The 25,166-nt window shown below is 38.0% G+C and overlaps 1 protein-coding gene across 1 annotated transcript in view; it reads left to right on the forward strand.

Moving 5' to 3' along the window:
- Nucleotides 1-20,576, forward strand: part of XRCC5 (X-ray repair cross complementing 5) — a 50,211-nt gene extending 29,635 nt beyond the window's left edge. The window contains exons 15-21 of the mRNA XM_084265602.1: nucleotides 2,819-2,912; nucleotides 4,278-4,347; nucleotides 11,844-11,953; nucleotides 12,474-12,570; nucleotides 14,580-14,647; nucleotides 19,391-19,462; nucleotides 20,231-20,576. Of these exons, the coding sequence (XP_084121728.1) occupies nucleotides 2,819-2,912; nucleotides 4,278-4,347; nucleotides 11,844-11,953; nucleotides 12,474-12,570; nucleotides 14,580-14,647; nucleotides 19,391-19,462; nucleotides 20,231-20,245 (526 nt within the window). The 3' untranslated portion in view covers nucleotides 20,246-20,576. The remainder of the gene's footprint in view (nucleotides 1-2,818; nucleotides 2,913-4,277; nucleotides 4,348-11,843; nucleotides 11,954-12,473; nucleotides 12,571-14,579; nucleotides 14,648-19,390; nucleotides 19,463-20,230) is intronic.
- The last annotated feature ends 4,590 nt before the right edge of the window (nucleotides 20,577-25,166 follow it).

A 25,166-nucleotide genomic window follows, 5' to 3' on the forward strand; every position in this document is an offset into this window, starting at 1 on the left:
AGAATCGCCTTTGGTATCCAAACAGGTAACTCGGGTCTTCGTCTCCTGGACAGTTTGTCCTACTGGCAGTTACAAAATGGTTCAAGTAGGAACGACAGTGGGTCCAGTTTAGTTTAGAATCAATGCTGTGGAGCTTTAAATTAGCTGGAAAGATCAGTCTTTCTTCTCAGCATGCTCTGTTTAGGTTGTTCTGTAACTTTCATTTTGAATACCAAATCAAAAGAAAAGCGACTTTGTTATTATCTGCTGTGCAATAAATGTGGATGTCTTGAAAAATCAAACCATTACAGATTTTCCCTGGAGTATCTATTGTCTGAATAGTTTTTGAGATACAATTTCTTTGTTACTTTTTGTTATTACATCTACTGTGCTTATTTATACTGCACATACGAAGAATTAATGCTTAATTGCTCTTGCATTGGTACTGTCACCCCAGCCAACTCCATTTGCCCAAACAAAATTTGCTTCTTAGAGCTTAATTTATTGAATGCCCATTATATAATTAGTGTACCCTCTGGGATGTTGGAGAGTTCCGTTAGCTCCTTCTCCACCTTTTGTCATTTTAGCTCAGTCCTTTCAGTGCTGGGAACGTATTTGAGCCATTTTGAGACCTTGCTTAACCGTGTCTTTACCTTGTGTTGGCTGGAGGCTTCTCAGCGTGTTATCTTTGGGAAGACATGACGTAGGACTTCTTACATTACTGCTCTGAAATAATGACTGTGTTTCTGTATACAGACTGGGAAACACCTAGCTTTTTATTTTGTTCATTGCTGTGTGTGCCTGTCTTGTCTTAGTGTGTCTCTAAATTCATACTGATTAAATTCTCATGTCCTTGCTCTGTGCCCCGTTTTCTCTATTTCTCTATCTCATCCAGGTTTGCAGCATGTGAGCTGCTTCTATATGAATGTAGAAGTGGGTGTTTCAAATTAAACTCGTAATTTGTTAATTTTTCTCAAATAGTGGCTGCATGTTTTACAGTTTAAAAATACGGCTAATCAGTGCTTTACCACTAACAGATTCTAAATGTCAGACCCTTGGCTGCTGTAAATGGGTATGGATTCATTAGTTTCTGCTGTTCTGCTCTGATTAATGACATCTATAGATTTGGTCCTAAGCAGTTAAATCCAGCATCATCATTTATGTTCTTCTCCTTCCTCCAATCTCAAAGCATTTTGAATCAGTAGAAATAATACAGGAAGAAAAAGATTTCAAGACATTGCAATCAAGTGGAAAATACCTTTGGGGAAAAATATTCTAAAAGAGATTTTTTCATTGCTCTTTGCACCTTTCATCAAGCCAGGTCAATATACAAGAATTCTGATTCAAATAGTTCTAAACTATCTAACACTGGTGTTAGATCAGTATCGGTTCCTCCATTTTGCAGACAGGCATATTGGCTGTCCAGAACAATCAAGCAACTTGTTCAAGGTCAGCCAGAAAGTCATCAGAGTTGGGAATGAAGCAAAGTAACCTCTCCTTGTCCTGCGGCATAACCAAAGTCATCATTTCTCCTGGAGTGATAAGTAAGGTTATGTTGGATGACAGGAGTTGCTGAGGAGAGGGGATTTCATTTCAGTAGTGACAAAATTAAGTAAAGGACAAAGAAGACTGCTGAAACAAAGCAGGAGAGACACTGATTGTAAAGTAGGGGCGGAGTGTGCTATAGAAAATAGAAAGAAAGATTGTACAAGGTCTTTCTAGTAGTTGATTGGTTCTGTAACAGGCAGTATGATTTTTCAGATCAGTTCTAACCTTGTAGAATGTGAATTGGCATCTAGTCCAGGATCTCTGGCTGTGTCCCTACATCATCAAGCGGTTCCTTCTTTCTACTGCAATAGTAAAATTTTTAATAACTAACTTCTTAGTTTGGTTTGGGATCCCTCAAACACAGATACTCCCATTTAGATTGCTCAGTAGCTTTCAGTCATTCTTGAGCTGAAATGGATTCTTTTGTGTCAGTATCTGTCACCTTAAGTGACACAGAACAGGGTGTCTAATTTTCTTCCTTTTTTGTGATCAGCTGGATTTTCTTCTCTTGCCAAGATATGCTCAAGTTTGACATGTTAAATGTTACAGTTACATCCCTGTCTTGAATGTACACCTTGGTATATGTTACCTGTGAGGGCAAAGCTAGAAAGTAGCCTAAAATCACAATTCACCTTTTAAAAATAACAAATAGGCTTTTGATATAATTTTGAGTTTTAGTTTGAAATGTCCTAAGAGAGTTTTTACATACTTAATTGGTGTTTGTCTAGCAGGTTTTTACTGCAGTAAGTGGAATTTATAAGGCTCTTGTGATAGAGAGTATGGGTCGTTAGACTAAAAGCCGCTGTGTAAACAGGTTTTGTAGTAGCTATCAATTCAAGACAGGAACTAGCAGGTAATTTTTGAAGACTAAATGAATTTTGTACTTAAATGTTAAGTTTCATTCCTGTTTCATGTATAGAAGATCCAGTGAGAATACCAAATGTCATGTAATATACTGTAAATTATCAAGGTTAACTCAATATATGGGTTGCAAATAAAGTGACTGGTGATAATATGTATTTAGAAAGGTGGAGATGGGTATGAACAAATTCCAACCTGAAATGAGCTCCTTCAACAAGGAGTGCCTTTGCTTTATGCTAAGATAAAGTTTCTTGTCTGTTTCTACTGCCTGTTTTGTGGAGCCCCGGGGAATAAATGAGGTATGTGTTAGTGTTAAATTGGGAACAGTTGTAAAATGACGTGTGTTCAGTCTACATTTCATTGATTTACTGACTCTCTACTTAGGCTGGACAGTTTAGGTGTTTATATTCATTTTTGTCCTTATTTGCAGCATTGAAGATGGACTCAACCCTAAGAAACCAAAACTTGAAGATGATGAAGGTGTCTTTAGCATCATAAAACTTGCTGAAGGCAGTGTCACCTCTGTAAGCAATCTGATTGTTAAAGGGGAAGATTAGTTTTTCTCACAGTATTCCTGAAAACAGGACAGGCTTTAGCTGAAACCTGACTAAAATATTGTCTACTTCTAGATTGCAGACTGCTAGAGATTGTAAAGACAACTGTATCTTCCTTTGGGTGTATGTTAGCACAAGTTTCTGTCAGTCCTGGATAGTTTAATTCCGTCAGCTAAATTCTGCCCTGCTGTCTAGCACTGTAGAGCCTGAGGATCTGAAGAAAACAAAATTTCAGATTTGGGGTTCAGTGGTTGAATTTTGTTCTTGCTCTCTTTCATATCATCTGCAACGTGAAATTACCTCCCTGTATTTAATCAGAGGTATTGTTGTGCTTCATTTATTATGTTTCATTTTAGGTTAATAGGTTAAACATTTAAATTCCAGGTACCCTGTGCATGGGTAAAAGACACTTGTATCATAGCTGTGCACCTTCCTTTATTTGGGTTACAGGAAAGAAGGTGATTTAATATTAAATGAGGTAACTTCACTTGTTTTCAAATTATCTTTTAAGGTTGGTTTTTAAAATGCATGATTGAGAATTAAAAAAAAAAATTAAAATCTAAAAACATTTAAATATTTTATACCTGTAATATGCACTTAGGATTTTTCCTGAAAAGTGACAATGCCATATTTAATAGAAACACAGAGTACAATCCAGCTTATTAAAACACTGAATATTTAATTTTCACTGCAAAACATAACATTTTCAAATAAATTTCAGATAATTTTGATTCCTGAGAGGTAATGTTTTACATTGTTACTGCATTTTTCAGCAAGTGCTTCTTTATATTTCACCTGGTTTTTAGTTCCTTTGTAAAATTTTCTGTACTTGTATGCCCATTAAGAGCTTCAGGTTTAAGATGTTAGGCTGGGCCAGAAAGGGTAGATGAACTGAGAACAAGCTTTTGATTCTGAGTTTCCTATTGGAGGGGCAAACCAATGATTCCATACTCACTTGTCTGGGAGCTCCCGTTCCTCATTAAGTGTCTGTCAAGATCAGTGAGAGGTCTGTGCTACAGAGTCTCAAAGCTGAACTAGGAGATAGAAGCAGAGTATAATTCAGGCTGACCTCTAAACCCCAGAGAGTATGGTTGGCTTATGAGAGTGTGGCATAGTGTCTGTATGTTCATCTTGCTCATGTCATAACTAACCTTTGCTAGGAGTACTGTGTGTTAACACACACTGTGAGACTTCTATTTTATCAGTCTACGTGCAGAGAAATGTGGAACTTCTGCTTCCATATGAAAATAAACAAACTTAAAGATTCTTGTTGGCTCACAAGAGGAAAGAGGTGGATCTTGGCAGATGATCATATCATTTTTGGACCTTTTGTAGGTTGGCAGTGTTAACCCAGCAGAAGATTTCCGAATTCTGGTGAGACGGGAAAATGCTGACTTCAAAGATGGTAAGCAACTTTTATCTATCTTAATTATGTTTGGTAGCATCTTCAAGGTTCAGTAAATGCAGTCCATTTGTCTGTGTGAGATGCTCTACAGTTCACTGCCTAGCTTCCAGTGCCACTCAGCACTAAGAAAGGTGTCACTCATCATTCCCCAGGCAAAATTTTCCTTCCCCATTTGAAAGTCTCAGTTAACTGTTTGTGTCAGATGGCAATAGGCAGCTACATTGAGGCATCTGAGCAACTCATTGGGTGATTCTGACAGAAGATCCCTTGGTACCAGCTGCCTGCCTCGTTCAGACTGGGCATCATCTTCTCATCCGGCTTCATGGTATCTTTCTGGCTTGAAATGGAGGGCTGTTGGCTGCACACAGTGTGAAAAACCTGTCTTCTGCTGTTTACTTTGTGCTATGAAGGAATAAGAATCTGATGACTGGCATTTTAAATCTTTGCATGCAAAGATAGCTTCTTACTGCTTGTTGTGAGCAAAAGAAAGCATGGGTGAATTTAGGGTGTAATAAGCAGGCAGTCTGTGACTCTTTGTGTGCACTGAAGCTATTCTCAGAGTAGGGCAAGACAGGGTTTTCATGCAGAGGCGAGGAAGAGTACAAAGCACAGGTCAGCCACTGTCTTGCATGCTCCAAGTCTGAAAATGCAAAGAAATGACTGTTTGTATGATGATTCCCTACTAGAATAGCTCTACAGATATTCAAGACACATATTAAACAGAATGCACAAGACAGATGAGGTCCTTTTTCCTTTTAAAGGCTGGTTTGAAGGTTCTAGCAAGATAAACCTCATCTGCTGAATAGTCACTTATGTAGCATTTTTCTTTAAAGAAAAAATTGTGGAGGGGCTGGAGTGAGATACTGAGTGTTTCAACCAGCCTTTGGTCCTTTTGGAATGGTTTGAGGAATGTGGTGAGTAGTGTATTGATTTACGATACGTTCTGTTAAAGCCAGCATAGCTATTTCTCTCCAGAATTTCCAGACCTGTAAACCAGCCAGCTTTATACATGGATTTTACATTAGATCCAGAAGAAATTGTTTATTGAAAAAAATATTTGTTACTGTGTTCTCAAATCTCAGATAACAGGGTGCACTTAAAAAGCATTGTACAAGATACTAGAATGCAGAAACTCTGAAACAGTTGACTACTTTATAATGGTAATTAACTTTATCATGTAGAAAGGCTTTAAGGCAGAAATAAGTATAGTGATTACCCTTGAAGATGGCTTAAGTAGAGTGTGCTTAAATACGTCCACTTGGTAGCTGTGCTGGAGATAACTGCAGTATATGTTTGGATAGCTTTTGAAATTTTAAGCAATCTGCTTTTATTTTATGAGAGGTCTCCTCTGTAATTATGAGGTGTAGTTAGACAGAATGTAGTGCAGTCACCCATTTAAAGGAGACATGAAGCCACTATAAATAAAAACATGCTTTGCATATTATGTGGAAGAAAAAATAATCCTTTTTCTGCTTTACAGACTTGTAGGTAGCTTAATACATAAAACATTACAGGCATGTTTTTAATGCCTTGCTGTATTGCATTCTGGTTATATAAGTAGTAAATTCAGCCTTAAAACTATTCAGTGGTTCTGAGGGTTTTTTTTAATATAATTTAGTATAATTTTATATCATACTGAATGATGAAACCTATTTTGCCTGTGCTAGAACACGGAAGTGTCTTTGCAGGAAAGGATAATATCTGGCGTTCAAATATGTAATTATTTTAAAAATAAATAAAGTATGTTTTATCTGCCGTGATGCAGACACGTGAGCTGCTAGATTGGATCCTGATTTGTTTGTCTCTTGCATAAAAAGAGCATTCAGTGTTGTCTTGCAAACTAAATAGGTCCTACTCTCATTTTAAAACAAAATAGCAAGAGTCCCTCCACAGGGAGGAGAAAGGCCTTTCAGCTGCTTGACTGGGAGTTTGCTTTTTTGTAGTTAGGAAAGTTGTAGAAATAGAGAGTATTGTACTTTAAATACTGACAGTGGCTTTTTAATTAAGCTGCAGATTAATGACACACATGTTCAGTCGGTAAGTCTCTCACTATAATAATAAAGTTACCAAGACCAAAGTATGACAAGGGGAAATTATATTTTTAAAAAATGGCTTGTAGGAAGTACCAGTGCATTTCCTGCAGTGACCTCACTGGGATTTGGTGAATGGGGTTTAAGACATTCATAGGAGAAGCCTAACTGCAAGTTAGCCAGCCTGTGTTTGGTCCCGTGTCCCACAACAGACAAGAGCAGGGGAAATGATGCATTTGCTGTGAGTGGGAACTGGGTCACTAATGTGTAAATGCTTTTATTTATTTATTTTTTTAAAGAAGAAAGCTAAGCGTTTCAAATTGACAAGAGTCTCAGGGATAGGCTTTCTGAGACTGGCAACTCAATCCTGAAGCAGTAATCAACTTTGTTTTTAATTGACATCTGTGTAGTTTATTACAGTAGGGACCCACTTAACAGCTTATGTGATGAGTTGTGTGTCATGGTGTCAATTTACTGGTTAATGTTGATTGCTCATGTAGCTAGTGTTGTGTTTTCCCTCCAGATATCTTTACTTTCTTGTTTGTATTCATGGCCAGAGAGATGTCATTTTATGCAGGTCTTATTTTGAGCAGGTTACAAGTGCATAGTCATCACAAAGAGCAGTCTTCTAATAACAGCTTCTGACATTTTTGTCAATGAATGCAAATAAAATAGATTAGTTTGCCTGTGTGGAATCTAATCATTACTCCCGAGGGGATACAATGAGTTTCTTCGTTGCTGTGGCTGCAGAGAAAGCTCAAATACAGAGATCACTTGCCATCTTAGTAATGCCAGAGGAGTAGCCACATGTCTACCAGGTCATCCTGTTTGGCTGTTTATAGATTTTCATTCATGTCTGCATTTCTGCAGAGCAGAAGGTGTCTGATACGGGGTGTTGTGTTTTCATTGGCTTCTGTAGAAGGTAGGATGGTTTAATGGGGGGTAAAAAAAGATACTGACACATACATAGTATTTTCTTTGCTTTGTATAATTTCTAATGCAAGTTTATAGGCCAGATGGCATCATATCTTACAGGACTCCTTTCTGGAAACATGGTGCCTGAAGTCCTGTAGTTTTTTGTGGGGTTTTTTAATTTTACTGGTTGTCATGAAGAGAGAAATCCGTACTGACAACTGTACAGTCTCTGGACATAAGAAAAAATGTCCAAAGACAAATTGTACCAACCACTCATGTTTATATTTGACACATTTGTTAATATTTTTATTCTTAGGCATTTCTAGAAAAATAAAGTTAGAAATCAGTAATTGCACATGTAGATTTCAGCAGATATTTGGTTGTGCCTTGAGGCATCACGTTTTTGCCATGGCATGTAGGTAGCTTCTTAAGTAAGATGTAGAACACTGGTTTTGTACTGGATGCTTCGTATGCAAAAAAGAATTGTGTAGAAGAGATTTTCAATGGGAATTTATTTATTAGAAAGTTGCAACAAGGATGATGCTTTATTGCAAAATTTTTGTAGAAATGTGCAGAGTTAACTACCTTCCTTTTACTTACTTTCACTTTTTGTTGGCATATGTCATTGCAGTTCTCCTGCGTTGTTATCTTACTGGATGTTTTTGTGTATTTCATGCTCTACTGCTAGGTAGGCTAAATGCAATGGCTGGTTTGATGAAAACGATTCAGTCATTAGAAGACTATTTGCAAACCAAATACTTGAGTATATAAAATCACTTTGAAGTTTTCTGTACGTCTGCTTCACAGGGAAGATGAAGCCAGATTCATCTTTGAAGGGCATAGTGACTCGGGGAGAGGCAAAGCTCGGAGTTGCAACAAACAGAATTTGGATTAGATGTTACAGGGAAAAAAATTAAAAATCACAGTGGTGGTAGTCAAACATGGAAAAAGGGGCCCTGGGAACTTCGAGACTCTCCATGTTTGGAGCTGCTTGGAACTCAAGTCTGTGGAGCACTGAGCCTCCTCACCTACAGTGATCCTGTTTTCAAGTGGGTATTTGGACTATGTGTCCTTTAGACAACCAACCTAAATCATTGTGATCCATACCCACAGGCCATTGAGAGAAACTTTCAAAACTGAACATCACCTTTTATGACACTGGAGTAGATCAACAGCTCTTGATCCTAAAATCCTTATTTCTTTTCTTAATGATCAAGTTCTTAAAAATTAGGACAATTTCCCATTCGGATAGACTATCTTCTTTTTCAGTTATAAAAAGATGGTACTTAGAGAGCAGGAGTTTAATTATTAGGTGGTTTAACTGATTTTCTTTAATACGAATCATCACCACCACCAGTGGATAAATCAAAACATTGGTAACAGTAGCACTTTTTCATCTACATAAATAACTGGGTTTTAACCAGATAGATTTTTTGAGGGGAGGGGAAAAAAAACCATCCTCGAGGAACTGAACTTGAACAATAAGTCATTTTTATCTATTATTGTTCTGTAATCTGGTTGGCCTAGTAATCCAGACCAAGAACTGAACTGAACAAACACAAAAATACAACTATACTTTAGTACTGTAAATACTCAGAGATAACAAGTGGATATAATTGTTCATGACATGCTTCACGAGAAGCAACAGGACTGCTGAATGTATTTAGTGTAGAGAATGTGTCTAAATGCCAGTGGGGAAGCAATTAAATTCTTTTAGAAATGAAAGATCTTCTATTTAAACATGTTTGGGATGGTTTTTTTAACCTGTAGTTTACCGTCCTTTATTCACTGTGTTTGTTACCTAGAATATGAGGTACAGTAGCAGGAGGAAGCAGGAGGTTAAAATTTGTTGAGATGACCTATGGGACGTGGTGGTTAGTAGTGCTGGAATTCCAGTTTGTGCAAGATGTGGAAGTTCATTAGCTCATTTTACTTAAACGTATGAGGGAAAGAAGGGGTTTGGGAGAGAAGAAAAAGGTTATTCTTACGCAGTCTGTCAGTTTGTAGATCTCAGACCTGCACTACCTCAGTGCTTGAGATTTGTCTGGGACACATCAGACACAGAATGCTGATGTTAGAACTGGGTCTTTATGCACAGCATGCCAGTTTGCAAAAGTGATCAACTTTTTTGCAGCACTCAAAAAGCCAAAGTTTCCCACTAATGGAAAAGCAGGGAATGGGAAGGGAAGAAAATTCTCAGATCTAGAAGTTTAAAGGAATGGAATCCACTTCAAAGAACTTCCAGTTGCAATCCTGATCTGCCATCTCTGGTATTGTCTTTGCCCCCTGAAGTAATTTGGTAGTCTACTCAGCACATAGGAATTTTATCTGTATTAGATTAATTAGTCACTGGCCTGTTGTTGAAGGGGGGACCCAGTGTACAAAACTGATTTTAGCCAAGCTGTTTCAACATGTTAGAAGAACTTGACTTAAAACGTTGTTGCCATGTAACCCGTTTCCTGCATATCTTATGGGTTTTCAGTGCCTAGTAAAACATCGTAGGGTTTTTTCATTCCTTACTACAGATTTCAAGAGGAGGCAGCTCACAGTCAGTAGTAGCAAGAAAAAGTCTTTTCTTCTGATGCCTGCCAGTGCAATCAAATGGAAAGGGATTTTAAAAAAATTAAATGCAAAAGTAGTAGAGTGCCTGATAATTCAAACAGTGTGCTGGAATCATTCTGACAATAAAGACTTTTATTGCACCCTTGTAGTGCCTGGGGTTTTAATTTAACACATCAATGAAAAGGCTGCGTTTAAAAAAAACCACCAACACCACTGAAAATACCAGCAGGACTTGCTTTTATTAGGGCAATTCGTAAGAAATTAGAACATTTAATGAGAAAATCGTTAACCATGAAAAAAATGGACTGACTTAACTTGGGGAGCTTAAGTAGTAAGATTTCATTTTAGTTTGTCAGCTACTGGTAAAATAAATAAAAATGGAGCTGATCACCTCTGGAGCAGTAGGCATTCCATCACGCTTTCTTGGGTGGTAGCTGATGTTGGACAGAACAGTATCCGCCTCCTTTTCTAGAAGCTCTGTGGAGTCAAAAGCTGGTGGGAAGGTATCAAACATATTGTTTCGCTTTTCAGAGATGATGTCCTTCAGATTCAGTTCAGTTAGTCGTTTTATGGAAAGTAAATATAACAGCTAGTACTTCATATGCCTGCATTGAGCAGAGCGGAATACGGTATTTAAATGATGTCCTCTTCTCGGTGTGTTGACTTATCCTTGTCTCTTCAGTCACTCTGGCACATGTTGCTGTTTCCATGGATGAAATAGTGGCAGTGATTTCTATGCCTGTACCTTCTGAACACAGGGAAGTCTATAGGTCAGGCTTGAGGTTCTGCTATAATCCAGTAAGCCATCATTAACAGTACAGGAACAGGACAAGCTGATGCTGTGACCTGTCCAGAATGCTTTCCCGCATACTCTTTCTCAGTGGCAACGTCATCTTTAATCTCTATTGATAAATTTCCTCTATTAAGAATTCTAAGTTTTCTCAAGATTTATTTTTTGAAGCTGTTAAGACTTCTAGCATCCCACAGCAGCCTGTGGTAAAGAGCTTAACGGTTTTTGTTTGAAGAGGTGGTCATTTTTCATTTGCTCTTAACCCAACTGTTGGCTCTTGTTTTGAGAGAGGCAGTGGACTACCACTGCTTATTTATCCTTTTCACAGTGCTTCAGAGTTAATAGATCACTGTCGTATGCTCTTCCCATTTGCCTTTTCCCAGGCTAGAGGTGTCTGCCAGAGGGTAAAATAGGACAATTCCTCACCTGTAATTAAACGTGAAGAAAATAAAGTACTAAAATCCAGCAGAATTTCATTTGGCTTGCAGAGTTCTTGGTGGCATTTTCACTTGTCACATTTGTGGTGTTTTACAGCTGCTTAACTTTTAGGAGCTCAACAGTGGGGGTGAAACTGGTGTTCCCCTTGGTATGAGTCTCACTGTTTGCCTCAGCTTCTCTGTCAGACGCACAGTTTATAATCCTTATTTCCATAATTATAAACAGCATTGCCCTGATGAAAACTCATCAAACTACCTGTACAGACACAAGATATACTCAACTGTCAATAACAAACTAGTCTTTTAACTGCAATCCCCCTACAGCTGTTGTTTTAATGTTATTACACCTTCTTTGTAGATTTAACACTTTCATTGGAACATGCGTGTATTTCGAAGGATGTTTAGGGGATGTGCTTTGTGTTGTAGAACATAACCTCCCTCAACTTTAGGATCCCAAATGTTGTGGGTTTACTTTCTATCAAACAAGCTAAGGGAGTGATTATTTTTTTTTCTTGGCTTTCATGGAAAGACTTCTTCCTTGGCCATGCTTGGGTTCCTTCCTACGGTATCTAGGTTTTCCAGAGAGACGGAAGCAATTGTCAGTAGCTTAGATAACAATTATCGACTTTAGTAGCTTGAGGCAGTGTGGGTATGATTAACCCCATGCCTGTGGAATAGAGATGTAAAGGAAATGTTTTTTCCTTTCCTTGAAATTTTGCATTCTTTGATTTCTTTCTTTCTTTCTTTCTCCTTGTCTTTCAGTGAGTCAGCAGCTGATAAACCGCATCGATCAGTTCCTGGAAAATAAAGGTTCACAGTACTACATGAAAGGGATCAATTGTATTAGAGCTTTCAGAGAAGAGGCCATAAAGGTAATGTTCATATGTGAAAGCTCTCATCTTTTCCAAATTAATCACATGATGGGCCTGTTTGCTATATTAGAAACTTGGTAATTTCTTGCTACAGGAAAAAGAATTGATTTGTAGATTAAATTTCTGTTATGCTCTTTGAAAGTTTAGACATGCATTTGCATTTTATGTTTCTTTATTCTTACTAGAATAGGAGCTAGCTCCTCTGGTATTATTTTCTACTGTTTGTTTGCTTTTAGAAATAAAAACACATGGCCTGGTACCAGATGCTGGTAAAAGAAAAATAAGCAAACCAACAAATTTCTTCACAAATCTGGTTATGAGAAAGTCTTTCTAGCTTTCTGAAGGCAGTTTTTGTGTCTCTTGCCTCTCCTTAGAACCCTTCATGTTTTTGTGGAGATAAAAACCAAGGTATCTACTGAATTTAGTGTTCACTATGTTGAATGACTTAAGTTTGCTGTGCTCTTTAGTAAGCTGCTCTAATATTTCTCAGGTATCATCACTGCTTTTTTTTTTTTTCCAGCTGTCCAAGGTGCAGTGCTTTAATGGTTTTCTGCAAGCCCTGAAATCAAAGGTGGAAGATAAAGGCTTAGCTGATTTCTGGGAGATCATGGTACAAGGTAGGATGGCATTTGGGGGCAGGAAAGGGGGCAGTATTTCTAGTTATATTAATCCATTATGTAAGAGAAAGCTTTGTTAGCAGTGCAACACTTAAATTAACCCCAGGACAGCATTTTCAAAATAAAAATAATAAATAAAATGCAATTTTTTTTTGCACTAATGGTTTTTATTTGCGGTATTCACAATTCCTTACCAAGTGTTGTTGAAATGGCAACTTAATTGTGGAAGAAGAGAGACAAATGTTACAGGGGAAGGAGGAGATATGATTTCAGTTGAATTTCCAAACAAACAGAAGAAACCCACGCAGGAGAAATATAAAAAGATTCATCCATGTTAAGCTTCAAAAAAGGCATGGAAAGCATTGTAATGTGGCTGATCATTTTGTGTTTGAACAATTCAAAGGACAGAATTTGTGGTAATATGACATCTACCTGTGACTGAACTGGGAGATGCAATGCAGTGTGACTCCAGAAGACATTCAGAGACTATGCAAGTGATAAATAAACACTTTCACAAATATGAAACACCATGGACTTAAAAAAAACCCTCAAAACCTTTATGTCATACTCTTGCATTTAATTGGAACCAGTGCTAAGAAACTCTACTAAATGCCCAGCTGTATCTCTTAAGTGGTCATGCAATAAGATGTGATATGCTTTTGCATAGTGCCTTTCAAAGTGACAAACTGCAGACACACTGTAATATCTACTTCATCCAGTGTTTTCAAACTACAAGATGGGAATTGGTACAGCAACCCAAAACAACAGCACAAGGCAACACTGAACGAATATTACTTTCAGTAGCATTGTGGGGAACATTCTCTGAAGAAATTTGGAAAGACAAAACCAAACAAACTTTGAAAGTAGGAAACTTGCATCTTCCAAAGCCATGTTAGAATGCTGTTTCAATAATGTTTAGCTGGTAAGAACCAGAGTTTTCAACAAACTGGGTTAGATTTTTGAGGGGAAAGAAAAAAATTACAAATTGAACAATGATGATACTTTCATACAAAATAGATTATCATCTTGTGTGAAGATGATAAAATCATGATGCTTTATGCATAAGCTAGCTGCTCTCATTAGGTAGCTGAAATTGCTTTTTGCTTGCTGCTGCCGAAAGCAAAAGTCCTTTTGTTCCTGCTTCATTCCACATGACCCATCCCCTCTTTTCTACCAGATGTGGCACAGGCACTGGGCTTTGTCATGAGTAACTGCAGTCACCAAAAGAGGATGGATGTGAGTTAATGAGTTACTAGTGGCTCAGAAGCAAGGCAGATCTGTTTGACAGGTTCACTTGCCTCATGAAACCCTGCTATATAGCGCTTTGGGCACATTTAGGTGGCATTACACTTGTGCTGCTGCTGCTGAAACCTTTACAGGCCTGCTGTTCTTTGCTGTCACACCTGCAGCTGCTTTATTCAGGCATAAGTGTGCATGTAGCCAAGTGGAAAAAGTATTGAGGTAAAAACTGAGGTGGTTTTGGGGGGGGGGGGGGGGGTTTACTGGGAGGGTCACTGCACAGGGTAGTGGTGCAGGCACAACCAAGGAGCAAAGTGGGGGCAGGACCAGCACTTTGGTAGTCAGACTGAAGTAGTCACAGCACAAGTGTTTATATGTTAGGAGTTAATTTCTCTAAGGCTATTAAGGACCTAAGAGCATGCTGTGAATGACTAAAAGTGTAATTTCTGATAGATTTTCAGTATTTCATCTGTGATCTATGATTTCAGTGTCTCATTAGTTTGATTGTCATAATATTAGCGGTTTCCTAAATGGATACTTCCACAAGCTTATGAATATGCTCATTAATTTATTTTTGTATCACAGTTGACTCATTTATGCAAGTCACATTTTCCTTTGAGCAATGTTTTTTTATTTTTGCTGGTGATGATGACACATTCAGAAATTGGAATTTGGAAGACTTTTTTCATTTCTAACATTAAACGTGTTTTTGGGAAACCTTCTAATGATATTTTTATATCTTTTCTCTCTTTTTTTTTTTCTTTTTTTAGACAGAATTTCTTTGATCACTAAGGATGAAGCAGGGGGAAGTTTGGTGACTAGTGAAGAGGCTGAAAAGGTATGGGCTTTTTAATGAGCATCTAGTTGTATAAAGTCCACGCTATGAAACAAAAGATTCTTTCTTATGTGTATAAAGCTTTAGGTGAATGAAATAGGATCCGTATGAAGGAGTAAGTGTGTCCTTTTTTCACACAGTTGAAATTGCCTCAATCGAAGCAAAAATAATTCCCTAGCATGTACCATAGCATTTTGCCTTAATTGGTCTTTGGAAAGTAGCATGTGTTGGCATCACTGTCTGAATATTCTCTACAAAGAATAGGAACTTGAGAAACTCAGTGTAGTGGAACAGAACTAGGCTATTTAACTATGCAAGTTCATTATTTGAGTTTCATAGAACTGTTATTTCATTGTTAGCACACGAGTTCAGAAATCAGGACCATCTTTGCGTAAAGGCATTGTGAACTCTAGCAATTCAAAGTTGTTATAGCTAGTTTTCACCATGCATGCAACAATATCGGTGTTTTCCACATTATACAGCTCTTGTTGATGGATGGGCATCACAGATGCTGCTGCTTTTATTATTGGTGATCATACTAGATCCTTTTGAAAAGTTTCTGAGTATTTTCAGGTATTCTCTGTACAGAAATATAACACGTCAGTAACTGCACTGATGAGTGAAGGATGTCACAGTTATAAAGGAGTCAGTTCTAACAGGCAGAATGGTGTCTTCTGTTTGAAAGCAGAATTTAGAGTTGCTGCCAAAAATTGTATTTGGGTGGAGACAGTAAGATGGGCATTCTTGTATCAGGCTGCTAGCCATGATTTTCATTAGTTTAGGAGAAAGAAGATCTTTGTATTACAGACCCTTCAAGGTAGACCTGTGGTTAAAATCTCAAAAGTACTTTGCAGGGAAGCAGCTTTTCTAAAAGGTGCCACATTGATTTCTGCAACTTCCAGGCCTTACATTAGCAATAACCAGAAGGGGGTAGAAGTAAGTTCTCTGTGAGTAAATTAAGGAGTGTGTAAAAGGCTGTATTTTAGAAGCTGCTTTTTTCATCTGTAACAATTTACCTCAAGGTGAAGAAGGCACAGAAATGTCATGAAAATGAAAAGCTAACAAACTGAGAGTCCAGAAAGCAAAGCACATGTGCAGGGTACAAATGACAGATTATGATGTTTTTTTCTAGACATGAAGGACCTACTGGCTGTTTCTCATCACACATAATTGTATAGAGCAACTTTTTTCCCCCAGCGGTGGTTTTGAAGAGTTATCAGTTTTTATTATGAACTCTGAATGCTATGAATTTGCTTGGAAACTTCCTGAGACTATGTGCTGCTTGAGAACTTGGCTTTCTTGTCTGAAACTACCTCAAAATGTGCTAATGCTGTATGAAACAGTCCTTATTCCATAAGGAAATCCCTACTAGCCACAAAGACCTTATAGCATATTGTTGCCTTAACCATGAGCTTGTGGTTGCTAAAAAATACTGTGCCTGCAGAGGAATGCAGCACAAATCACAGAGTACCAAGGATTAGATATACAGCTGCCAGGGTAAGCTGGAGCAAAGCATTTGTAGACTGACTTCAAAATAACTTTACTGTTTTAACATTATTCTACAATCAGACAGATGTCACAATACACAAAATTCTTTTGTGATTGTTTGAAGGTCCTACAACAGCCATAACTTCCCTTTCAAATAGGGGAATAAGAGAGATTGTATGAAATCAGCTCTGCAACAGTTCTGTAACGTGACAGTTAAACCTTGGGTTTGGGAATAAATGGGTTGCATCTCTCTGCTAACTAGGCAGTTGGCAGTCCTAGTTATTCAGTAGATAACCGTCTGCCCACACACTCTCTAGACGTAGAACCAGAACCCTGATTTGCTGTCGTCTGTAGAGGGTGTATATGACTTTTTTCTTAAACTGGAAGACTTCATGTTCTTGGAGTAAAATCTCACGAGGTTATGGAGCTGCTATAAAATCTAGTCCTCTCTCATCCAGTTAAACTCTGCCACACGTTTCCTGTGTGATGCAAACCCAGCACTTTCTGAGGTCTATAGTAGTTTCCAAAAATGGTTCATTTGTTTTCTATACTGCAGGTGATACCCTTCACTGATGGGTTATGTTGGATCTTTTAAAATATCACACAACAGAGTAATTTTTCTTCACCTCTGTGATAGGTCACATGCAGGTGTGTAGGTCGAGAGATTGACCATCTGGCCCTACGTGACACAAAGACTTCTCTCTTGTGTGCATATCACTAGCTGGTAGCAGTTTCAGGACTGTTTTGGATATAAGATTTCAGGTTTATAGGGTTGCTGTTTGAAGGAGAAAGTGAGAATTACAAGGCTGCTTATTAGAGAGGCAACACACAAAACATTTCTTTTTGATTGAGCCAGGTTGTCCATGCATGTTTCCCGACCAGGGAGAAAAATGGGTTTAGGTAGGGTTGGTTGTCAGGTTTTTTTCTCCCTGTAATAGTGAAGATACTTTTTTTAGAGGATGATAGGTTAAAGGAGCAGAGATGTCAAGTGCATTTTCTGGTTGCTTTGGGGAAGATAATGGATTCCAGCACAACTATTATATGTAATTTGCTTTTGCATAAATGTAAAGCAGATTTTCTGAAAAGAAACCCAACTTTGGATTTTCAGCATTTGATGGAAACTTCAAGTTTCAATTTACTGCAAATTATCATCATACAATTTTTGTAGCTTTTAGCTTTCTTTACCTAATTTAGTGTGGGAAAGCTAATTTTGAAAACTTTGAAAAATGTGCTACTTTCAGAAATACCATTTCTATTTGACTCAAATAACGGGATAAAATAAAATTTGATCTGGCACAAAAAGCCTTTCAGAGCTGACAATGTCATTAGCTTTTAATTTTCATTGGATGTGCTTTATATTACTACTAGATTGAGAACTTTTCCAGCAAAAAAAGATACACAGACATACAGCATCTCAAAATTCTAATTCCTTCTGGCCCAGTGACCTTCTAAATTATTTTTTTTTTTGCAGCTGCAGAAGTTGAAGCCTGTGTGTTAAAACACGAGTGTTGTCTGTGGAGTGAGCTTTCTACTTTCATCTTGGATGTTGCTGCTTAGGATGTAGGGAAGGTCTGACCTTTGGGTAGTGAGACAGCTGGGCAGAGGTTGTCTTTGGTGTATTTGCTTTCAATCCTAGTCGATACAGTATCTGGTACTTTCCCACATACAGGATGCAGCAGGAAACTTCAGTGTCTTACCCCTTGTCTAAAGCTGTCACTGTTGCTCAGAACATTTTATTTAGATAACACTTAAGCTTTTCCAGTACAAGTCTATTGCCTCAGAGATTGGTAGAATTTTTAGATAGGGATCTCGTGTCCTTTTCCACAGCCTCCAGGGCTGTTAAGAGTTGAAGTGCTCAGGTAAACAGTAGCTTGCTTTCAGGAGCCTGCTGTTTGCACAAAAGAGTTACCTAAACTCTGAACAGGTATTTATAGCCACTATTTATAGCAGGGTTTTTGTTCAAACTAGCTGTTCTCTTTCATCATCTAGTATTATAGCAAAGTTGATTCTGAATTAAAGATGATGGAACTCAAAGTCATGGAATGCAGCTTTTCTTCCTCCACAGCTTTTAAAGCCAAATTTTTATGTGGGGCAGGGTTGTTCCTGACTCAGTGTACTTGTTCTGGGCATTCTAATAAGTAAAAGAAAATTTATTATTTTATAATAAAGATATTGGTAAAGCAACAGTAACTAAAACTTGTAAAACTAAAACTGCATACATTTTAGGGAAAAGTAAAAAAAATTTGTATCTTTTCCTACTGGTGTAGATAATTTTTTTCCTCCACTGTTAGGCTAAGGAAAAAAAATAATTTGGAGGTGGCTGTACTTCAGATATTGCCTGTGTGTTTGATTTCAGTTGTTATAGCATCTGAGCAACTTACCTTTATCTTCTGTTTCTCTATGCCACGCTTTTAGTGAAGGGCATATGGTGAGTTGTATCAGCAGCTACGGCAATAGAATTTTACGTAATGCATTTTCTATTTTTAAAGACTGGCATTCTAACCATCTTGAGTGTTTGAGTGGGTTTTTTTAAATTCATGTCTTTGTTCATTTGTTAAATGTTAATTGAATTAAATGGGAAACTTCTAAGTTCCACACAGACCTAGAATGTCGCACTGAAGAACTTTCCTAAACAAGCCATGGGTTGGCTTACGTGTGTATTCATGTCAGTGGGGGGGGATGTTTGTGGCCTTTTAGCATTTTGTAGCTGCAAGCAATATTACTTTTAAAATTTCTTTTTTTAGGTACATAGGCATGGTCATACTGTAACACACAAAACTTCCATCTGGCCCAGAATCCCATGGTTGACAGTGGACAATAACAGATGGGCAGGGAGAAGTGCACAGTCCCAGGCTTCAGGCACTGATGTGTCAAGTGTTTCTTGTGCTTGAGGTTTTTTCTGTGGATTTAGACCTCAAAGGATTTGTCTTCTATGAGCTTACCCCATCTCCTCATGAGACTAGGGACTAATATTTGCAGCATCCTTATTCCAGGGTGTTCTGCAGCTTAACAGTATGTTGTCTGAAGAACCATTTTCTTTTGCCTGTTACTCAACACATCTCACCATAAAGTCCTTTAAAATGAAATCTTATGAAATTTCCTGTACTTCAAGAAGATTTTTGAGGGTGGAAACCAGAGCAGACTTAATTTTTAGTTACAAGTGGATTTCTTTTGATATGCAAAGGAGACATTCTATTCATTTATCACTAAGTGTCTGAGTTTTGTCAGTACCCTATATAAATACATTTGTATTTTCAGTTCTTGGCTCCGAAAGAAAAGAAAAATGAAACTCTGCCTCCCACAGATGAAGGTGGTGATGTGGATGATTTGGTGAGTACCATACAGACATGATGTGACTGTAGAATTAAACAGTAACTGAAAGGTGCAGGGAGAGAGCAGCAAGTGCTTCTTAAAGCAGTAGATCAGAGCTTAGAAAACACCTAAGAAATGGGGTCAGGAAAGAGCCGCATGAAATTACTTACTTGCCATTGTAAAACATAACCAGGTGTGTAATTTCATGATGGCAAATACTATGTTATGTAGTAACATGGTTGTTTACATAAGTTGAACATGTCCTTTAGAGTGTTTCAAAGGAGCCAGTGAGACTGCTCATTTGATAACAGATTGTTATAATTTACTATAATAGCATTTAACAAAGCTTGTAGATCTAGAATAGCTATATATGTGGGTTGAAAACTGAAAATAATTTTTAAAAAGATGCTTTAATCTTCTCAATTAACCTTCTCTATGTAGGCTAGCTAAAATTTCAAGAGCTTTTTTAATAAATATTTTATCCATTTTTTTACAGGCTGAGTCATTACAAATCTGTCTCCAAGGTTTAAGCTGATAGTGTAGACAGTTTTAAAGCAGCTTCAATAGCAGGCAGATTTCTTTTATAAATCTATAAATTGCACATGTGATTATGTGCAGATAAGAGATTTTTTTTGTTTGGTTTTGTACTTTATAGCAGCTTAATACTAATTTCTGTGGAGCCCACTTATGTTACACGATAAGGATTTCTGAATTTACTTTTTCTAAGCACTAAACACACATAAGAAATAGCTTGAACTCACCCAAATGTGTTTCTTCTATTTGCAGCTGGACATGATGTGACTGGGTGATACATGACAACTGTACAAGCAAAGTTTTGGAAGAGATGCCCCTGTGAGATGGGGCACAAAACAGGATGCTAATGAGAAGACAGTATATCCATTTTTATTTCCTTGAACAACGCAGAAGTGCCCAGGGACATTTCCAGTTGATATGGATGTCATCTGACGTTTCAAAACTAGAACAGAAGATTGAAATAATCTGAAGTATTTGCGAAGTAATGATACCTTTAAGGCATCTCTTCTTTTTTTTTTTTCTCTTTAGTACACTGAATCTAGCTTATCCTTGGTTTTGCTTTCAGCTAAACACTACTAAATTTAATGAGAATCTGCACTGGCACCTGGAGTTCTTGTTACCTTGCCTGGGAAGGAAAATAGAAATGTCACAGTGAGGTTACCAGGTAATGCTGAATCTTTAGAGGAGGTAACTCCATAGCATTATTGTTACACAAGGAAAAAGTATTTTCATGCTTTTTTCCTATTAAAAAAAAAGGGGGAGAAAAAACCCACCTCAAATGTTATAGGTAAAAATTCTGGACCAGGGAGACACAAAGTAATAGTTTAAAATACAGAACAGAATCCAAAATAACACAGCAAAGCCAAATCTGCTGGTTTTGCCACACAGTACTCAAATAAGGGTTGTGTCTGTACTACAGGTACTCTGTCCTGTCAGCTCAGCAGCAGCTCAACAGTCTCTGTCTCTGGAGATTTTCCTGTTTCATTTTTTAGACTTTAAGTAGTGCAGTTACTGTCGATACACCTGATGCTAAAAGGATGAATGAATTGATTGTATCCCCATTTCATACACTGCAGGTAACTGCTAGCACGGAGCAGAGGAATCCAGGAAAGCTGTACACTGACAGCTATGATAGAGAACTGATAATAGTTAACACCGGTAACCAAAACAGAGTGCTGTCTACACAGAGCAATCCAAAGCAATCAAATACAGCTTAGAGATGCTCAAATTTGATTACAGATCTGCAGAGACGCTAATGTGTTTGTTACAACCAGATTCATTCCTTTAAAAGCTCTTCTTTCATTATTGCAAACGTATAAATGTACTGTACAAAATGGTATTAAGAGCATAAAAAAGAAAAAATCATGAGCTGTAATCAAAAAATATTTTTTAATATCTGCATTTTATGCTGAAGAACAGCTCCCATGTGGGAAACAGCAATTGCTTTTTGCCCCTACACAGCGACCTCCTCTCTTGCATCCTATCCTGGTTGAGTACATGCAGTCTTAGAAAAGGATTCTCAAATGCCGATGGCAGGAGTAAGTGATCTTTACAGCCATTTAGAGCATTTATCACCAGAAGATATTTTTTGGAACTGTAAATAAGAAATATTTGGTCTATCAATGTTTTGTATGTCTTTTAAGGCCAATTTATAGAGTATAGCAATGGCTGGGGTTTGTTTTTACATTTTATTAAATAAATTGATTAATAAAATATTATAAATTTTCTTTTGTTTTCTTCAGAACTATGTTTGCTCTAGTCAGATGATTAACTACTGATGCAGTACCTAAGAGAGCCTATGAAAAACCCTTTTCTGGGCATGCGATGCAAATGCTAAATACCAAAATCCCTCCACAGAAGCCAAGTGTAATTACTTGTGAGGTTTAGAGTTTGTAAAGAATAAAACATCCCCACCCCCTACCAAATAATTTTTACTATTTGGTAAAGATTATGAGGAGCCTTGGTTAAGACCAGACAGTATTACCTTGCAAATCAAAGTAAGGATTTGGGCTTTCTGTTTCTTCTGAAGAAGAGATTATTGCTTCTGTCCAGCAATAAACATTTAGTTCATGGAGTATTACTTCATTGATCTTCCTGTTACCTGTACTGCATGTTTGGGCTCAGTAAGGTAACTGAGTTACTAGTACTGAAGAGGGGAATGGGAATTTATAAGGCCTAATTAAAATAAATTAAAGCAAATTCTTAGAAGGCAAGCGAAGTGTCTTTCATTCTGTCCAGCCCCATGGGTATTGGTCATCAGAAGCTTGTGATATGTCTTATGCTAAGAGTCTATCAGATGGGAACCTGATTTTTACTTGTTCTTTGGCAAAGGGCCACCTCTCATGTTCTTATTAAATGTCTGGAAGAGGACTTTCCCTTAGCCTGACTCACATTTTTGGTTACAAAGTCTGACCTAGTTACTAACATGGAGGATACTTGTTCTGAGTCGCAATACTGGCCAGTCTTCAGAAGCAACAGAGCACCCACTTCAAAGGCAGAGATGCAGAAAATGCCACGCAAATCTGTTTCCTTGCAAGCAGCAGAACATCCCCTGTCCTGTACTTCACAGCCAGAGAAATTACCAACCTGTCTAAAGAAAAGAAAAAAATAATGGCTGTGACTTTGTTATATGTTACTGATTTATTTTCTTTTTACCCTGGAAGGAATGCCTATCTGGAAAGTTCCTTGGGTGCTAATTGTATGGGGGGGTATGGTTATCCTTGTTTGCTGAGAGATCAAAGCTTATGATTGTTGTCTTTCTGTTAATCTGCTGCTCTGATACGTCTTTATCTCACTGGGCAGTATCAGTCAGCTTTTGGGGAGGGGTAATGATTTCAGCATTATGTTTTAAAAGATTTTGTGAAAGTTGATGATGGGAAGAGGTGAAAGGGAAAGGAATGAAAAATGAAAAGTTCAGTGCTTTTTCCCACTGGACTGTTCTGGCAGCTGCGGGTACCAGCCAGCAGGCTGATCAGCACATCACATCACATCAGCAGTATCATGTATTGCCGAGTCTGCAGGTCCTCTTCCTTCCACATTCCTCTTCTAAATGAGGATGAGAAGATTTTTGGGAGGTGGAAGGTATCCAGAGGTTTTATACCAGGAAGTGTAACTAATATGGGAGGAAGCTGATGTCATAGCATGAAATACTCCAGAGAGGACAAAATACTGGTTTTGGGAGCCATAGAGGAGAAAGAAGCTCTTCCAGTAACAGTGTACTGAGAATGTGTAAGCAGGTAAGATGTATTGCTTCTGCTAATGAAGTGGGCTGCCCTGTCACTTAGTGGGGTTTGCTGACTCTTTAACGCAGTTCTCAAGTCTTGTCTCATTCATTTTTGTACTCAGAAACCCAATTTGTGCTCTTGGACAGTTGTGGAAATGTCACAGAAGTAGGGGAAGATAACTTCCAAATGTTGCATAGGTGAAAGCTTGTGGTTTGTGGGATACTAGGTTGGCTTGAAATGAACTGTCGGGTCAGCAGTGTGTCAGCCTCTTGGGGGAGTTCTGGAAGCCAGGCTCCATCTCTCTCCTTGCAGTGTGGCAGGAAAGTATGACACACACCATCAAAATCACTAAATGAGAGGAGATCTGTTCTGCTGCACTCTGGTCTCTTAGTTGCCTGGGTAGATTTCCTCCTAACTCTTCCTGATGGCTTTGTTTTGGCAGAATTGTCTGTGTGGTGTTGGGGCAGGGTCCACATGAGGAAGGAAATTCACAGTCATCTGTGGAAGACTGGAGAGGTTGTTTAGGCTGCAAATTCTGCAGAAAGAGCCCATATTATATTCTCCATTTGCATATTGCTTACTATAGCAGATCCTGCTCTTAGGATGAGGCCGCTTGCCACTACCACAAGTCAGAATATAGAAGGTATGGGAGGAGTTCCCTTGTGATCTTAGTTGGGTTGGGTGTGATGTGGAAAGAGGAAGTGTTTGCCTTGTATTTGTTAAACTTGCAGATATACTGGTGGATATTCCTCTTCTGCAATAGAGCTGTTTCCATTTTGTTCCACCCTGCCATGAAATAAACAGTTAACTTTAGCTGTTGATTTGTGACAGGGGAAAACTTATTTTTGTCAAACTTTCAGTCTTGCTTCCTTTTCCCTTCTGTCTTCATGCCTCTTTCCTTGGTACTTGTACAGCATTAGACAACATGGAGTGCAGCATGTGGCAGCATTGACAAGAGGAAGTGTTGGCTGTAGAAAACCTCTGACATTTTCTCATCCTTCTTCTGAGATCCAAGTTAAAAAGATTATTATTCTAAATTCTTTGAAGAACTCCTGCATAGAAAAGAATTTTCTTTGTAAGTTTTCTTTGGAAGCCCCACCATTGGAAACGCAGCATGGACTTCTGAAAGAGGCTCCTTGTCTTTCTTGGAGGTGGAGTGTATGTACATAGCATTTCTGGGCACTGCATGAAGGCAGAGTGGTCCCTTGGTGAGCTACATAAATATTCTGCCAAGCAGCTTTGGGAGAAGCTCTGCATTGGTTTGTGCTCTTAGTTTCTTGCAAGTGAACCTGAAAGTTTTAGAAAAATATATGACCACATACTAAGAAAAGTAAAGGAAACCAGAATAGGTGAAGTCTCATTTTGTAATACTGTCTTAGTCTGATATGAACTCAAGTAGATAGGTTTAAAAAGTCAAGGCTGTGATTTTTAACCTCTTACCTTTCCCACAGGATGAAAAACCAAATTGAACTCTGCATAAAAATTTTGCATAGATGCAGAGATATTCTTTACTTTCAGAACATTACCTGGAAAGTAATGGTTTTTAACTGCAAAGAAAGCTTAATGTTTGACTATATTTTTATGTGCAGCAGGATTAGATAAGTGGAAAGATTAGTGTCCCTCTCTATTCCCCGACTCACCCTCTTGCTGGTTTGAAATAATACTTGCATTTATAAAAATAAAAGAACTAGACAAGAGCTAGAAAACCTGCCCCTTCCTCTAGTTTTTATAGACCTGACGTAATTTTAGTGCATCTGTGAGCTAAGTACTGTGAAACATCTGACTTCTCCCTGCACACACTTACTGTACTTCAGTCATTTAAGTTGGACAGAAAGTAACCTGCTGCTTCTTCCCAATAACTTGGTGAAGCCAGTGTGACTAAGGCACAGGGAAATGAATCTTGTTCCTTCTGGTGCCTCACCAGTACAATGCTCAGCTATTGACCATCAAAAGCACCTCTTTTA

Source organism: Gallinula chloropus (genome assembly GCF_964237585.1).
Source record: "Gallinula chloropus genome assembly, chromosome: 5".
Classification (NCBI taxonomy): domain Eukaryota; kingdom Metazoa; phylum Chordata; class Aves; order Gruiformes; family Rallidae; genus Gallinula; species Gallinula chloropus.